The sequence below is a fragment of the Carassius auratus genome, chromosome 19 (assembly GCF_003368295.1).
Source record: "Carassius auratus strain Wakin chromosome 19, ASM336829v1, whole genome shotgun sequence".
NCBI classification, from domain to species: Eukaryota; Metazoa; Chordata; class Actinopteri; order Cypriniformes; family Cyprinidae; genus Carassius; species Carassius auratus.
The window spans coordinates 1,351,041-1,369,028 of NC_039261.1; the positions used below are offsets into that span (position 1 = coordinate 1,351,041).

At 36.3% G+C, this 17,988-nt stretch overlaps 1 protein-coding gene across 4 annotated transcripts in view; it reads left to right on the forward strand.

Annotated features, from left to right (window-relative positions):
• The first annotated feature begins 4,977 nt into the window (after nucleotides 1-4,977).
• LOC113119111 (oxysterol-binding protein-related protein 3-like) overlaps nucleotides 4,978-17,988 on the forward strand; it is a 40,879-nt gene continuing 27,868 nt past the window's right edge. For 2 of the 4 annotated variants that reach the window (XM_026288325.1, XM_026288327.1), the window contains exons 1-10: nucleotides 4,978-5,069; nucleotides 6,202-6,400; nucleotides 6,506-6,649; nucleotides 6,754-6,807; nucleotides 6,892-7,005; nucleotides 9,538-9,708; nucleotides 10,249-10,390; nucleotides 10,704-10,822; nucleotides 10,978-11,064; nucleotides 13,234-13,384. In XM_026288325.1, the coding sequence (XP_026144110.1) occupies nucleotides 6,269-6,400; nucleotides 6,506-6,649; nucleotides 6,754-6,807; nucleotides 6,892-7,005; nucleotides 9,538-9,708; nucleotides 10,249-10,390; nucleotides 10,704-10,822; nucleotides 10,978-11,064; nucleotides 13,234-13,384 (1,114 nt within the window). In that variant the 5' untranslated portion in view covers nucleotides 4,978-5,069; nucleotides 6,202-6,268. The remainder of the gene's footprint in view (nucleotides 5,070-6,201; nucleotides 6,401-6,505; nucleotides 6,650-6,753; nucleotides 6,808-6,891; nucleotides 7,006-9,537; nucleotides 9,709-10,248; nucleotides 10,391-10,703; nucleotides 10,823-10,977; nucleotides 11,065-13,233; nucleotides 13,385-17,988) is intronic. The other 2 variants (XM_026288328.1, XM_026288329.1) reach the window with 2 other exon arrangements.

Sequence of the window (17,988 nt, forward strand, 5' to 3'; positions counted from 1 at the left end):
TTTTAATTGTTTGTGTTTATAATTAATTTGTTTATGACCCATGTCTTTATTTTTTGTGAATGAATTATAGTATTTATTCTAATTGGACTTAATTGGTGTTTGTTCTTGGTGTGTTTAATGGACTAGTCCTTTGTGTATATAAGTTTCCCGATGTGTGGCATTGGGAAGGCCATGTTTTTCCTTGTCTTGTTTGTTTGTTTGATTATTGTTCAGTTTTGATTCTCTTTAGTTTACATTTTTTTTATGGGCCCAGACCTGACTTTATTTTCATTCAGTTTTCCAAGTTATTTAATTTGTAACTTTGTTTGGCATTTAATAAATTCTTTTTTGTTTGGAAATCCTGTGTTCTTTGCCCTTGACTGCTTGGTCCCTCACAATGTCTCTTAACACGTCATTAACGAGTGTTTGGTAAACCCCTGGCGAGTTGGAGAGCCCGAACGGCATCACCAAGTATTCAAAGTGCCCTCTAGGGGTGTTAAAGGCGGTTTTCCATTCATCCCTCTTCCTGATGCGGACCAAAGTGATAAGCGTTACGTAAATCCAATTTTGTGAATACGGATGCTCCCTGTAACCTCTCGAAAGCTGAAGAAATCAGCGGTAACGGTTAGGTGTTTTTTATCGTGATGTTGTTAAGCTCTCTGTAGTCAATACAAGGTCGCAAAGAACCATCCTTCTTACCCACAAAAAAGAATCCCGCCCCCGCTGGAGAAGAGGAAGGGCGGATGAACCTCGATGCCAAGGAATCAGAAATTTATTTCTCCATGGCCTCCCTCTCAGCAATAGAAAGAGAGTAAAGATTGCCTTTAGGCGGAGACTTACCTGGCACTAAATCTATCGCACAGTCGTAGGGACGATGCGGAGGAAGAGAAGTAGCACGGGATTTACTGAACACCTCCTTTAGGTCCAAGTACTCTGCGGGCACGTTTGATAGACAGAAAGACAGAAACAGGCACAACAGGACAAGTAGAAACCAGACAAGACTCATGACAACTTTCACTCCACAATGTGACAGTGTTGGAACCCCAATACACTCATGGATTATGTTTGATAAACCAGGGGTGACCTAAAACAATGGGAGCTACAGGGGAGTCCATGAGGTAAAAGGATATGGTTTCACTGTGGTTGCCTGAGGTGAGCAGAGTGATGGGTTCAGTGTAGTGGGTGATGTGTGGCAGTTCCTGGCCACTGAGTGCAGTGACATGGATGGGATGAGACACAGGAAGGACTGGAAAGTTCAGGTGACATGCAAGGAGAGAGGAGAGTGGACGGGGTTCCGGGGGAAGACATGGACATCCAACGCAGAAACACATAAGAAAGTAAGGCACGGGTTACAAACAGGAAACAACGCTCTCACAAACACAAGATGTTAGACAAGCCATTATATTGGGATGAGTAATGAGTGACAGTTGTGGCTGATGACAATTAACGGAGACGCCCACAAACTAATCAGTGCTGACATGTAACACACAGACTTCACCCACAAAGTGCAAAACCCAGAGATCACGGTTTACCAACCGTGACAGAATGGCCATGCTGATAGATTAGTTAATGTGGGTTAATGTGGGTGCTGTCAAAATTTGTAGGCCACTTCCTCATATTTCGTCATATTTTTGCAGTCTCCAGTACTTTATGCAGTAAAGGACTGGAGGTTGCAAAGGGTTAAAGACAGAATAAATATATGGATGTCAAATTTAATCATCTTTATTTCAGCAATTCAACTCAAATTGTGAAAGTCAAATTTCAAATCTTGTGAAACACCTTCAAAGATTTCCTGAGCCTTCAAATTGGTCTCTCAGTTTGGTTCACTATGCTACACAATATTGGGGAAGTCTGCTGATCTGACAGTTGTCCAGAAGACAATCATTGACACTCTTCACAAGGAGGATAAGCCACAAACACTCATTGCCAATGAAGCTGGCTGTTCACAAAGTATTGTATCCAAGCATGTTAACGGAAGGTTGAGTGGAAAGAAAAAGTGAGGAAGAAAATGGTGCCCAACTAACTGAGAGAACCGCAGCCTTATGAGGATTGTCAAGAAAAACTGACTCAAGAATTTGAGTGAACTTCACAAGGAATGGACTGAGGCTGGGGTCACAGCATCCATAGCCACAACACACAAACATAAATTTGCTGAACCACAGAAAACATCAGAGGTTTCTTACCTGGGCTAAGGAGAAGAAGAACTGGACTGTTGCCCAGTGGTCCAAAGTCCTCTTTTCAGATGAGAGCAAGTTTTGTATTTAATTTGGAAACCAAGGTCCTAGAGTCTGGGGGAAGGGTGGAGATGCTCATAGCCGTCCAGTGTTAAGTTCCACAGTGATTTGGGGTGCAATGTCATCTGCTGGTGTTGTTCAATTTTTTTTTTTTTTTTTTGAAAACCAAAGTCACTGCACCCGTTAACCAATAAATTACCCTTCTGCAGACCAGCTTTTTGAAGATGCTGATTTCATTTTCCAGCAGGATTTGGCACCTGCCCACACTGCCAAAAGCACCAAAAGTTGGTTAAATGACCATGGTGTTGGTGTGCTTGACTGGCCAGCAAACTATCAAGACCTGAACCCCAACACTTAGAGGACAACACTGCAGATGAGCTTAAGGCCACTGTCAAAGAAACCTGGGCTTCCAGACCACCTGATCTGATCACCTCCATGCCACGCCAAATTGAGGCTGTAATTAAAGAAAAAGGAAACCCCTACCAAGTATTGGAACATGTACAGTAAATTAACATACTTTTTTTAGAAGGCCAACAATTCACTAAATGTTTTTTTTTATTATTATTGTTCTTAAGTATTCTAATTTGTTGAAATTGTGAATTGGTGGGTTTTTGTTAAAAGTGAGCCAAAATCATCACAATTAAAAGAAAAAAAGACTTAATCTACTTCCGTCTGTGTGCATTGAATTTATTTAATATATGAGTTTCACAATTTGAGATGAATTACTGAAATAAATGAACTTTTGCACAACAAGCTAATTAATTGAGATGCACCTGCAGTAGCATGACATTGCCTGACAGCCAATAGATAAATAAGAGTGTTCCAGTAGCTCAAGTGGTAAAGCACTGCATTAGCAAATGCAAGGTTGGGGGATTGAATCCCAGGGAACACATCTTAGGAAAGATTGTTAGCTTGAATGCAATGTAAGTTGCTGTGGATAAAAGTGTTTTTACATGTTCTTTAGCAAGGAACCTCCTCAAAAATGCTGATTCGTTCGAAGTGGATGGTTCAGTGAATCCTTGTTTTTTTTAAAATCACATTTAATATTAAATTATTGCTTTTGCAGCATTTGCAAATGTGCTGATATTAGGAAGCACAGCTCTTGCTCTTTTCATGTTATCAATAAAAAACAAGAATTGTTTGCACCTCATACCTTGAGGGCAGTACATTAAAAACTCATAATTAATTTATCATGTTAAAATCACATTACAAGGATTGATGTGATTTATGAGAACAAAGTGCAAATATTTATAAATGGAATTGCATGAATCATCACAAAGATGATTCTATAAACTAATCATTGCACCCGTCCCGTGCCAGAAGTGTTAACCTGAGCAAAGGTTGAGCAGAGAGAATGCATTCTTAAATGAAGACACTTGAGCAGCTAATTTTCAAAATACTGTATTCTCAGTCCTTCTCCTGACAAATTTGTACTTACAATGTTTTACAAATCTTTTACTGAATTTTTTTCAGCATTTTCTCTCACAAATACAGATACACAGTCCTGTTACTCAATGTTCAATCCCTATTTTATTCCTGTTAATATATATATATATATATATATATATATATATATATATATATATATATATATATATATATATATATATATATATAATTTATTATTTTTCAGTTAGGTTTGGTCCATAATTTATCCAGTTGTTTAATAAAGTACATTATAAAAAATTAAAAACTTAATTTGTTTCTTTTTTTTTCTAGAAGAAAATATGTATGCATATTATTGAGATATCTTTTTTTGTACCAAATCAAAATATTTTTTATAACATGTCCAATCTTTTTTTTTTTTTTTTTAAGTAATCACTTATTGAAAAGCAAAACAAAGAAATTGATTGATGCTTTTTTAAACATGCTTTTAAAACGACACACAAGAATAAATGCATTAAAATATAAATTAAATTAACTAAGATTGCCCAGTACATTTTTGGTTGTTTTTTGTTGTAGTGAAAAATGTTACATCAAAAAAAAGGCCATGAATACATGATGCCATGGATTCAATCAGATACCAAAAGATAAAAAATCGAAACCTGACTGCCTCCATTAGAAATCTTATAATGGTAGTGGCTGGATCTTTCATAAGGACAATAATCCAAAACAAATATTAAAATTAACACAAATATGTGTCACTGAGCACAAAACAAAGCTTCTGCTATGTCTGTCCCAATCCCCTACCTGAACCCTATAGAAAATTTGTGAGGTTAACCAAAGAGGAGAAACACCAACATGGAGCAGTGAATCTGAAGGATCTGGAGAGATTCTGCATGAAGGAATGGTCTCTGATCTCTTATCAGGTGTTCTCCAAACTCTCCAGGTATTATAGGAGAAAACTCAGAGCTGTTGTCTTGGGAAAAGATGTTGCAATAATTGTGTGCCAATAATTTTGGCCAAAATAAACTAGAACATTTATTTCACAATGAGATTATCCCTCCACTTTCAATTGCTTTACTTCAATGAAATTCTAGAATTTTAATGAAAGATCAATTCCTGGAGTCTGCTCTTTTTAAATATTTGGAAAACACAAACAAAATAGGTCTACATCACCACTGATCAAACTAAACAGAAAGAAATTTGCTTTTGTTGGAGAGTTCTGATTTTTATTTTATACAATAAGAGATTACTTTACATAAATAAAATAAAAGAGTGTTTAAAATATTATGTTCTGTTTCCTACTACACAGAGATACCAGCTCAAAACTAAATGATAAGGATTTTGATGTTGCAAAATTGTTCTCTTAATCGCGCAGGAGTGAACACACCTCTGTGACGTCATGGTCGTGATTCGGTAAGAGCGCGTGAGCAGTGATTCAGATGAGCTCGTGAAACCGTCCAGCCGTGTGAGGTAAGAGTCAACTGATTTGTGCACAAACATATGTATCTTTATATTATGAGTAGTGGAGCACTGGTTTATGTGTTTTCGCTTCGGATTTTGTCATGTATGTATTGATACTGACAAACACAAGACGTATTTTGTGAAACTTAATTAATTATCTGATTTGTTGTAATTAATACTGAAGCCAATTGAGCCGTCCATATTTCAGCTTTATATTTGAACGAGCTCTTCGTGTCATTCCGGTTAAATGAGTGCAACTTATTACATTTTATAACAAGCAATTAATCGAAACCGTTTATATCGGAAGATTATAGTAATTTGATGCATCTAATTATAATGTCTTCAAGACTCTCTACTTGGTGTCAAACGATTTATTTGTTTTATGTTGTGTATTTAAGAGACATATGAGCGTATTAAGGGGTTTTAATGATACCATAAGACGGTAAACTGTTTGTGTGTGTGTGTGTGTGTGTGTGTGTGAGAGAGAGAGAGAGAGAGAGAGAGAGAGAGAGAGAGCGCGCGAGAGAGAGATGTGCAGTGAAACCCTTACACCTGAACTCATCTGAGCGGTCTGCTCACATTCCACACACACTCATCAGACCAGTCACGCCAAGCACTTTTTTTTTTTTAATTATTTAATTATTTTGTTTTTTTTTATTCATTGCATGAATGGAGCATTCACAATCTCAGTGATATTTTCATCATAACATGTTGTATCTTTTCTACTTCAGTTTTGTTGTGAAAAAGTGGGACAGAAGCTTTATAATCAGTTCCTGGTGAACTCCGCAGATAGTCCATAGCTTTAAAAACGGTTTCAAATAGTTTAAGAGGAACAACTTCTTTCTTTCTGCCTAAACCTGTTTGTTCACATTGCTCAAATTCAGAGTCAAAGAGTCACCGATGTTAGACAGGCCTACAATAAGTGTAGTTTAAACACTGTTTACACATTTTGTCTTTTTAACCCGATTCGATGTTGGCTTTATTTTGAGCTTTGTTTCTACCTTAAGGCATTGTAGCATAAATGTTTCATTTTTTTTGTTTCTTGTCTTTTACATGTTTTGTTAGATTAGCTGAACTTTTAGATTAGCTATAACTGTTACCTTATTTCCACTAATTTGTTTGTTTGTGTAATTCTTCTCAGAGTATTTGTTAATTGATGGAAGCATCCAGCTTGGAATAAACTGTCTAAACATAAACTGACTGCATCAATGGCTGACTACGGACATCCTGTGGGGAGCAGCCAATCAGTGAGAGATCTGGATAAACCAGTGGCCATCTCTGCTGTTAAACCCACACACTCCCGTAATGGCAGCACAGGATCTTTACGCCACTCACGACAGGTCAGTGAACCGCGCTCTGTTTTTCTTTTGTTCTGGTTCCTAATATCTGAATTGTTTGTAATTTACTCTTATAAACAACAAAACAATTTTTTTCTCCCAATACAGAACTCCAGGGATTGGGAAGTAATATCAGATGTAGAATGCTCTGCATCTGTCGCAGGAACGAGTATGGCCAATAACACTGTTCCAGGCATTTGTGAGGGATTCCTCATGAAAAAGCGCAAGTATCCTCTCCGCGGCTGGCATAAGGTGAGTTGGATAAACTAAGAAAATATCAGTGAAAAGAATGACCACCATGACTTCTGGTGTCCTGTCCCAATGCAATTATCTTTTTTTTTTTTTTCCCTTTTTAGAGATATTTTGTATTGGATAAGGGGACTCTCAGATATTCAAAGTCTCAACAGGATGTAAGCAAAATTAGTTAAACTTTTTGCAGTAATTAAATATCTGCTTCCAGTTTTTTTTCTAAAAGTGACTTCTCACATCCTCAGATTGTAAGAGGCAAGGTTCACGGATCTTTAGATGTTAGTCTTGCGGTCATGTCTGTGAACAGGAAAACTAAGCGCATCGACCTTGATGCTGGCCACAGCTTGTACCATGTCAAGGTGTGTATATGTATAACTAAGAGTGTTATATTAGTAGTGTTTGATATTGTACAGAAGCTCATGTTGCGAAATCCAGCTCAGAATAAATCAAGAGTGTTCAAATTGCCCGGCTGTACTCCGTACATTAAAACAGTACATCAATTCTGTGCTTCAAGAGAAACAATGCATCAGTCTTTTAACTAAAATATACTGTTTTTGTCTATCACAATTTAAATGACAAGAGTTTTAAATATTTGCTTGCACAAATTCAGTATGATTTTCATTGTCAGGGGTTTTTCTTTCCATCAGCTGATTTGGTTCATTAATTTAGCTGCCATTCAGAACTTTTACTAGCCAAAACAAATACACCAGATTATCAAAGTTGCAGTTTATTATCTGGTTTGTTTTTGTGACGCAATCATTGTTTGAAAATAAATCCATCCTGTTGCAAAATTGACTTCTCTTATTTCAAAATATCTAATTCTTATTTCCAAATATAGTCCATTTCGAATTTACAGTATATGGTTACGTGTTAAAGGGTTAGTTTATCCAATAATCAAAATTATGTCATTTATAACTCAACCTCATGTCGTTCCAAACCCGTAAGACCTCAGTTTATCTTCAGAACACAGTTTAAGATATTTTTTTGAAGCATCAATTACTATTTGGTCCAAAAACAGCACAAACTATGACTTTATTCAGCATTGTCTTTTCTTTTGTGTCTGTTGTGAGAGAGAGTTCAAAAAGCAGTTTGTGATATCCGGTTCACGAACAAATCATTAGATGTTACCGGATCTTTTTGAACCAGTTCACCAAATCCAATACGCATTAATCCACAAATGACTTAAGCTGTTAACTTTTTCAAACAAACCAATATCCCGGAGTAATTCATGTACTCAAACAGTACACTGACTGAACTGCTGTGAAGAGAGAACTGAAGATGAACACCGAGCCGAGCCAGATAATGAAGGAAAGATTGACTCGTTCACGAGTCAAGAACCGGTTGCATCGGCATCTGCTTCACAGCAGTTCAGTCAGTGTACGGTTTAAGTACATGCATTACTCTGGGATATTGGTTTGTTTGAACTCTGAGGGAGTGTCAGACACATTAAAAAAGTTAACAGCTTAAGTCATTTGTGGATTAATGCGTATTGGAGAAGCGAACCGTTTAGAAACGATTCAATTCGATTTGGTGAACTGGTTCAAAAAGATCCGTTTACATCGAATGATTCGTTGTGAACCGGATATCACAAACTGCTTTGTTTTGAACTCTCTCTCAACAGACACGGAAGAGAAGACAATGCTGAATAAAGTCATGGTTTTTGCTATTTTTGGATCAAAATGTATTTTCAAATGCTTCAAAATATTCTAACTGACCCTCTGATGTCACATGGACTACTTTGATGTTTTTCTTACCTTTCTGGACATGGACAGTAGACCGTACACACAGTTTCAATGGAGGGACTGAAAGCTCTCGGACTAAATCTAAAATATCTTAAACTGTGTCCCAAAGATAAACGGAGGTCTCACTGGTTTGGAACGACATGAGGGGGAGTTATTGATTACATAATTTTGATTATTGAGTGAACTAACCGTTTAAAGATTACTAGACAGGCTGCCAATTAACAAAGTTATCATGCGTTTCCTAACTTGCGTCAAGTCTCCTTTATTTATATAGCGCTTAAACCAAATACATTGTCAAAGCAACTGAACAACATTCATTAGGAAAACGGTTTGTCAATAATGCAAAGTGACAGTTTTTTTTTTTTTTACATCACAATCACCTCCATTAATTAGTCCAGAAATGCATTAAAGTCAAATCCGTTAAGGCATTTAATAAAGAAAATCTTGTCTCTAAACATGAAGACAATAATGATGATAAAATTCCTATGCATTTTGCACCAGAAAATTTACATAATGTTTTTCATTGGAAGCATTATGGCACTTTGCAAAAAAAGTCTTGGACATGCATCATTTATCAAACACTAGGGGTTTCAACAGAGTAAAAGAGCCATTACCTGAATAAATTAAACGCTTTTTTTTTATTACTATTTTTTTTTTTTTATTGGCCATTTTGTTCAAAAGATTAATAGACGTGTGACTGCTCAACGCAGAAACCTTTGATACCATCTTTTATATTTCTCTTTGTATGAAGCATACTTTTTATTTAAATCCACAGAAATACAAATTTATTCCTGAAATACACAATCTTCTAGCCTAGGATGAAGCCAATATGTGCATTAGGCCTATATTTGTTCCCAATTTTCTTTTGAATATTAATGACTATCTGTGGGTGGCGCATCAGGAAAAAGTCTGAGTGGTATGTATGCTCCAAAAAAAACACCTTTACAAATTTGCCTGCGTCCAATGTGGACTCTCTTTATACTTGGGTCTTTTAATGTGGTGAGCCCATCTTAGGAGAGTGGCGAGTGATAGCAATGGCATGCAAAGTGATGGAATAGAATTTAATCGTAGCACAATAAATCTGCTTGTGAAAAACTCTTAATTGTAAAGATTTGTTTGTGGGGGCATTAACTTATCTTCTCCTTCCAGGCAAAGAATGACGAAATGTTCTACATCTGGCTCACCAAACTGACTGCCCACCGGCATTTCAAGAAAAACGAGGCTATAAACCTACACCAAGTGCTCCGTGAAGCCCTCTCGACAGGAACCAGCAGCACTTTGCCTGCCATGGCGAGTCTTGCACAGAGAAACAGAGTGGTGGTTGGCATTAGTTTATTTTTTGCTTTTGAAAAATAAATTAAATGAAAACACATAAATGGAATACAAAACTAATTTAAGAAAACAAGCAGTTGGTAAAATGAATAGTGCAAGCCTAAAAGGGACAAGGCTTTTTATTTTATTTTTTTAAAGAATAGAATTAGAATAGAGTGCTTTAGTTAGATGGTTAAATAAAGATGGAAGCGATGGGTTTTTAGTCACTTCTTGAAGTTGGATAAGGACTGATTGAGTTGGGCAGGACATTTTACCAGGAGGGAACATATAATGTACAGGTCTGTGAAAGTGATTGTCTCTTCGGGATTAACAAAGCAATGGTCACTTGCAGAACACAATTTTAAATGTGATTGTTTTAGACAATCTTCATGTAACATTTTAACATGTTACTTTTTTTTTCATTGCTTTAAAGTGTTCCACATTGAGCTGTTGTATATATATATATATATATATATATATATATATATATATATATATATATATATATATATATTATTATTTTTTTTTTTTTATTTTTTTTTTCTCTAGATGCCATATTATCCGAGCTCAGTATCATTGGTTGAGTCGGAGATCCAGGGTGTTGAATCCCCATCAGTCTCTTCATCTCAAGGAAATACTAAAGTATCTGATTGGCTCAAACAGACACCGGAAACTGACTTGTGCCAACAAGGTATGAACCTTGCCAGTGTGGGACATGCCTACTAATTCTTCAGTATGGTCTATTTAGTAACATATTAAATCAAAGCTTAATCAGGTCTTCAGACAATTTTAAATTGGTAGCTGAAAGGTTGTGAGAAACTTCAGTGTTTGCAGTTATCTTAAACTGCTGAAGTGATTTTTATTTTATTAAAGGTTATTCAGTGTAATGTTATATGGAACATTTCTAAAAACAAAACGGAACAATTACTTTCATTCCATATATATAAAAAAAAAGACTGTTTTTGAATGTGCTTAACTTCCTCTCACATGCATCTCATGCACAGAACTTGCCAGGTGTCAGCTGGATTTAGCTATGCTCTCGAATTTAATCCAGAAGCTTCACTGGCATGAGGGTGGTCTTCCCATCACAAACACGAACCTTGAACATCGAATCAGCATGCAGGTGAGTCTGCTGTTGTAAATCTGTCACAGAAAGGACATATGTTGTCTTTGTGTACTACTGCATGCTGCACAAAGCAGATGTGAGAAGTACAAATGGTGATTATGACGGTAGCAGTGATAAATAACAAAGAGGTAAACATGGTGCTTATTTTCCAGAATATTAGTCTTGAGAAACCCAAAAAGAGGTCTGGAAAGATCTGGGGTCACTCCCGAACACTGTCAAGAGGCGAATCGCTTGGCTTTGTAAGTTCATAATGGTATTCCTTGTTTGAGATTTAGAAATGTTTCTAGTGCTGGGCAATGGTTAATCATAATGTTTAATGGCATCCAAAAAATATTTGTACTGTGTATATAAACATGCATGTGTACATTTATATATTAAGAGTTTTTATACTAAATTTATCATAGAAATTATATGAATATATATACATGCAAATACATGTAAATATTTTTAAAATGTATATGAGTCTCTTTTTATATATAAAAACGGAAGCTTTTATTTTGGGTGTGATCGATCATTGCCCAGCACAAATTTTTATGCCTGACTATTTTAAATGTAGTGGTTCTCATTCACTAATTGATGAATGTAGGCATCTGGGTTGAAAAGCAATTTTTATGAACTTTTGAACATTTCAAGTCAGAAATCTCCCTAGTTTCCATTTCAGAAATCTAGTCACCTTAAATTAACAATCAATTGATTAATCATTTTAATCATAACTTTGAAAATGCAAGAAGTATCTACTGTGGTGGCATATAATGTGAATGTGTTCCTGTAGCTCAAGTGGTAGAGCATTTCGTTAGTATGTGCAAGGTTGGGGTTCATAGCCCAGGGAACACATGTTAGGAAAAATTGTTAGCCTGAATGCAGTGTAAGTAGCTTTGGATAAAAGTGTCTGATAAATTTAATTTTAATTTAATATAATCAACAGCGTAACCAAATTTGCAAATGCCATTTTAAAAAGCCAAATTAGCCAAGTTTCTTAATTTTTGCAAATATTTATTTATTTTTAAGTCTAAAAAGTCTAGTAGTATTGTAAACGGAGTCATTTGTAGTGGTCAACCGTTTTTTTTTTTTTTTGACAGCCGATGCCAATATCTTGGAAAGACGGGGATTTAAAATCATTTGACAGTGGATTAAAAAAATAAATGTGTAAAAGAAACAGGCTTATATTTTAGTTGACTATTTTATTAAATATCTGTGAAAAATACAAAGTAAACATCGTAACCAACGGGGCACTCAGTATTCTGGGAAGTTTGTGTGACCTGGGAGTAATCTTTCAAATAAACAAATTTACATCCAGCACACAGAGAAAATGACTTGAATATGATAGTGGGCATAAAGTACAGCATAATTTAAAATCATGAGTTTATAGTTTAAAGCATTCATTTCACACGGACTGAACGTCACACAGAGAACACTCTATCATGCTAGATAAAAAGACACATTTTATAATGTCACCACTGTGTTCGACTAAGTTTGTGATATTAAATGTGCATTAGTCATTCAAATATTTGTTATATAAATGGATACACTCTTAATGCTGACGGCAAACGAGAAAATATGTTTGCCTTTCTATTACTAATAGGCCTAGTAAAATCAATGGTTATAATACTTTCTGTATACATTAATTCCTTTGTATCCGTATTAGACAAAACTGTGACGAACATGACGAACAAGAATGTGAGCATTGTGTGCGCTCAGGTGCTGCTGTTCTGTGCCGTCAAAATAAAAGTCCTGCCTCAAACACATTGGCCAATAAATATGCTCGGGTATTTTTTTTTTTATTCATTTTTTTTTTTTCTCAACCCGCGGGTCCTGCTTTTATATTATTTGCCTTGCCACACAAAATCAATTTCTTTACCTGCCCCAACCCGATTCATGGGGTTCATGGGTTATGAGACGACCCACACATCACTATCGGCCAGGAAGGAAAAACTTCTCGGACAATGATGATATTTTCGAAAAATGACAAATCAGCTGATATATCATTTGATTTAAATGAAGTGAAGCGAGCATGCAGTTTGTGGGATCATTTCCCGTTAAATGGCAATACTATGTTTTTCATTTTCCGTATTGAATGTTGATACATTGTTTACGTTGTTCAGCTTAAGACCACGTAAAAATGGTTAACCGTCAAAATTGCTATAGCTGTTCTCAATGGCCAGTGTGAAAAATGAGTTTTTTTTTTTTTTTCTTCAACTCTTTATAGCGCAGGAAAGGCAGACATTTTCCATTCTGACCGTATTTCCACTACAGCAAAGAAATTGTCATAATTTAATGTCAAAATAATGTTTCAGTAAAATTTCAAATCATGAATAAAAATAGGTTGAATGTCTTTCCATCTTTTATTTCTGAACTACTGCTTCTGTTACCTGTTGTAATAATTATATTTCCATCTCTGACTTGAGCAGCTTTCCTCAACCCAGTTGGGCACATCAACTGGTTTGGCAGCTTCCCTTCAGTCCATTCCAGATTACGTTTACTCCCAGCTGTCCACACCTGCGGTCTCCTCACCAGAAGGAAAGCAACTGCAGTTAGACATCTGTGCCCTGTGTGACAAAGGTACACAATCTCATTCCTTGTTTCTACAATTTTAAATGCTAATGTAAATTAGTATAGAACAAATTGTGTATGTGTCCAAGAAGAGACATGCAGGCCTTTCATATTTGTATTGGGAAGGGGGTGAAACCTTCAAGTAATAGGAAGAATCATAAACTGGCTTTTGCGCAATGGTCTGAGAAGAGAAAAATAGTATGCAGAGTACTGAAAATGTACAGACTGTACAGGTTTTTTTTCTTTTTCCCCCACAAAAAAAAAAAATCCCAAAGTGGTGATGCTGAAGTAGGTGTTCTTTCACATCATGTGCTGAGATATTTATCATGGTTACGTAATAGAGGAGGAAGTACAAAATTAGTTGTTTGACAGCTTTGTTTCAGTAAAAGCTGTTTTTGCACTTACAAGGAAGTTTTTTTGAGTTTTTAAAACTTGCAATAATTCTTAAAGGTTGACAATGAGTGATTTACTTTCATTTTCATACATTAAAGACACTGACAGCAGAGTTAGTAAATTAGGTGCGGTCCCTTTAAGATACATCCATTATAATGATACACATCCAATTTCTTTCTCAAATCTTTACTTTAACTTAAGACATAACCACATACGTTTTCGAACACAGTTTCCAAGACGGGTATTTTGACATACTTTGTATTTGTTGTCTGTACAAATGCAAGAAGACTGAGACGCGACTTTGTTTGCGCCCTGAACACCTGAACCACGCGGTGCTGAATTGGGCTCTTTCGCATCCTTTTTTTTTTTTTTGTTTAAACTGCAGTTTGTATTTATTCATTCAGGTACAGGAGGACGCGAATGTCCTGAAGGAAAGCTCGGTGTTGCTGTCTGTGAGACGCGGCTCTCTCGTGCGCACCGAACACAGCGCGCGAGTCACCAGCTACTCAGTTCAGCTTTCCTGAGTCTTGTGTTTAAATGCTTTAAACTCTTTTGAATGTTTAAATTGGCAAGGTTTAAAAACACGTGAAAATAAGATTTCGTGACCACAAGCAGCAGTGGCACGTCAGGGGGGTTGCGGGGCTGAAGCCAACTTGTTGTATTGAATGCTTGGAGCGCATTATAAAACGTATTCTTAAAATACTCATTTCTGTTTTAATAAATGCTCATATTAAATTGTGGCATATTGCCTAAAACATAAGGTAGGTACAAAAATTATCAGTGATACGTTTGCGACCCCTTAAAAATTAGGGTTGCAATGGCATTTCAAAAGGTCGCATATGCGAGCATTTTGGTCGCAGTCTAGTTCCCTGTCAACAGTGTACTTATGGAGCACTCATGTTCACAATGCACACGCTTGTATACAGCTGCTTCTCAATATATAGAATGTCGAGGAAAAATTAATTTTATTCCAGTAATTCAAATTGTGAAACTCATGTATTCAATGCACACAGACTTAAGTAGTCTTTAGTCTTTGGTTCTCTTAATTGTGGTGATTTGGCTTACTTTTGACAAACCCACCAATACACGACCTCAACAAATTAGGATATGGAGACATGCCAATCAGCTGATCAATTCAAAACTCCTGCAAAGGTTTCCTGAGCTTTCAAAATGGTCTTTGACAATCATTGACACCCTTAACAAGAAACGCAAGTCACAAAAATGCATTGCCAATAAGCTGGCTGTTCACAGAGTGCTGTATCCAAGTAACAAAGTTGAGTGGAAGAAAGATGAGCAACCAACCGAGAGAACCACAGCCTTATGAGGATTTACAAGTAAAAATGGATTCAAGAATTTGAGTGAACTTCACAAGGAATGGACTGAGACTGGGGTCAAGGAATCAAGAGCCACCACACACAGACGTGTCAAGAGATTTACTGAACCACAGACACAGACAAGGAGAAGAAGAACTGGACTGTTGCACAGTGGTCCATAGTCCTCTTTTCAGATGAGAGCAAGTTTTGTATTTCATTTGGAAACCAAGGTCCTAGAGTCTGGGGGAAGGGTGGAGAAGCTCATAGTCCGAGATGCTTGAAGTCCAGTGTTAAGTTTCCACAGTCTGATGATTTGGGGTGCGATGTCATCTGCCGGTGTTGGTCCATTGTGTTTTTTGAAAACCAAAGTCACTGCACCCATTTACCAAGATATTTTGGAGCACTTCATGCTTCCTTCTGCTGACCAACTTTTTGAAGATGCTGATTTCATTTTCCAGCAGGATTTGGCTCCTGCCCACGCTGCCAAAAGCACCAAAAGTTGGTTAAATTACCATCAAACAAACTCATCAGATCTGAACCCCAGAGGGAATCTATGAGTTATTATCAAGAGGAAGATGAGAAACAACAGACCAAACAATGCAGATGAGCTGAAGTCCACTGTCAAATAAATATACCACCTCAGCAGTGCCACAAACTGATCACCTCCATTTCACCCCAAATTGAGGCAGTAATTAAAGCAAAAGGACCCCCAACCAAGTATTGAGTACACGTACAGTAAACTAACATACTTTCTAGAAGATCACCACTTCACTAAGTGTTTTTTTTTCTTAAGTATTCTAGTTTAAGTGAATTGGTGTGTTTTTTTTTTTTTTTTTTTGTTGTTAAATGGAAGTCAAAAGCATCACAATTAAAAGAACCAAAGATTCTATTCTATACTATTCTACTTTAGTCTGTTCATTTAATTTAATACATGAGTTTCACAATTTGAGTTTTCCTCAAAATTCTAATTTGAGAAGGACCTGTGTGTAGTTTGTGGTAACTGTCCATAGATTTATATTTTTGTTCACTGCCTATGGGATGACCCCACTTTTCACAAAAACAAACGTGTGTGTGTGATATCACACACACACACGTTTGTTTTTGTGAAGTGTGTTCATCCCATAGGTTTAATGGTTTATATACTAACTGTATATTCTATGGCCCTACACCAACCCTAAACCTCACAGGAAACATTGCATTTTTCTCAAAAAAAAAAAAAGAAAAAAAAAAAATTCTGTATGATTTATAAGCGTTTTAAAAAATGGGGACCTGGGTTATGTACTCATAAGTCACCCTCTCCTTGTAATACCTGTGTCATACCCATGTCATTATACAGAGTTGTGTCCTGATATGACACAAAAACAAGAACACACACAAATTCCTATAAATGTTTTTTATTCCCTGTATGCAACACATCAGTAATCAAACACGTAGATCATCGTAAAAGACCAAACTAATATATCGGAAATAACCTAACTTACTCCAGTGGTTCTCAAACTGACGGATCATGTACAGCCAGCAGATCATTTTGCAAAAGAAACCTTTGCTGAGTGATCGACTACAACGTATAACTGTCCCGCTTATGCGGACACTTGCCTGATGAGTAAAATATTGAACGAAAAATATTATTTTGATATTTTACAAGGCAAGCAGATGACTATGAACAAAATGTGAACGCTTAATGTGGCCTAATAACAGACTAAGACGATAAAGACAATTCAGTAGGCCTAGCCTATATGTCTTGTTGTTGACTCAAAGTATATACAGACCAGCAAATATGAACGTGCATTATGAAAAACATTAAGTGATTTTAAAAGGATCCGCTCCATACAGGCAAGCAGACGAGTACAGAACGCAGTGGGTTAAATTGTACATTAAACAATTTTCTCCTATAGAAAATCATTATAAATAAAACGCATAATGTAGCTTAATGGACAAAGACAGCGATACAAACGAGTTGTAGACAGTTCTATATGGAAAAATGCTTAATGTGAAACTTTGTGCGTTGCGTTTATTCACCACCACAGTTTCTTGTCTCCATTGGCAACAAGCATGATTTGTGTCGATTGCAAGTGTCGCAGGTAACAGAGAGTGAAAGTAGCGATTGCAAGTGACATTGTAATTTAGTTAATTTTTTCTTGTCATCGCAATCTGGCTACTGTTATAAAATGTTGGGAAATTCAAACAAAGTTTTTAAATTCATTAAAATAAAAAATAAAGACTGCAAGTGACGTCACTAGCGGAAGTGCAAGTGTCTGAGAGTGCCTGTCTGCAGCCAGACCCTCTTGGCCATTCTCCCATCCGCGCTCGCACCTCATGTTTTCGGCTGAATGTTCCTAATTAATGGATGAACATCTATGGCCGGGTAAAGGACATCATCAATCCGGCGCAGAGAAAAGAAAACTAAAAGTAAAAAAAAAAATAAACAAAAAAAAAAAAACAGGCATAAAGTTGTCTTGACGTTTGGGAGTCCCAAATTTAGGGACCGTCTCTAAAGTTACAAGTGATATTGGTATACACTTTTCTAACGTCAGTAGCATTTGAGTAGAATGACTTGGTCATAAAAACAACCAATTGTTTATCTAGGTGACATCAAACATTGAATTCAATTGTGCATTATAGCTATTTATTAAAATAAACTGTAAATTATACGGGAAGCACTTTATTTTACAGTCCTGTTCCCCATGTACATACTATGTACTGAACCTACCCTTTAAACCTAACCGTACCCCATGCAGTTACCTTGTATTACCAGAACTTACTTAGATAAATGCACTGTAAGTACACTAAGTACATGTTAGTACACGTAAAATAAAGTGCAACCATCATATGTAAATTATACAACTTTTTCACATGGGCTTAAACGCAAATTTGAAGCTCAATAGCATTTGAGGAGAAAAACTTGCC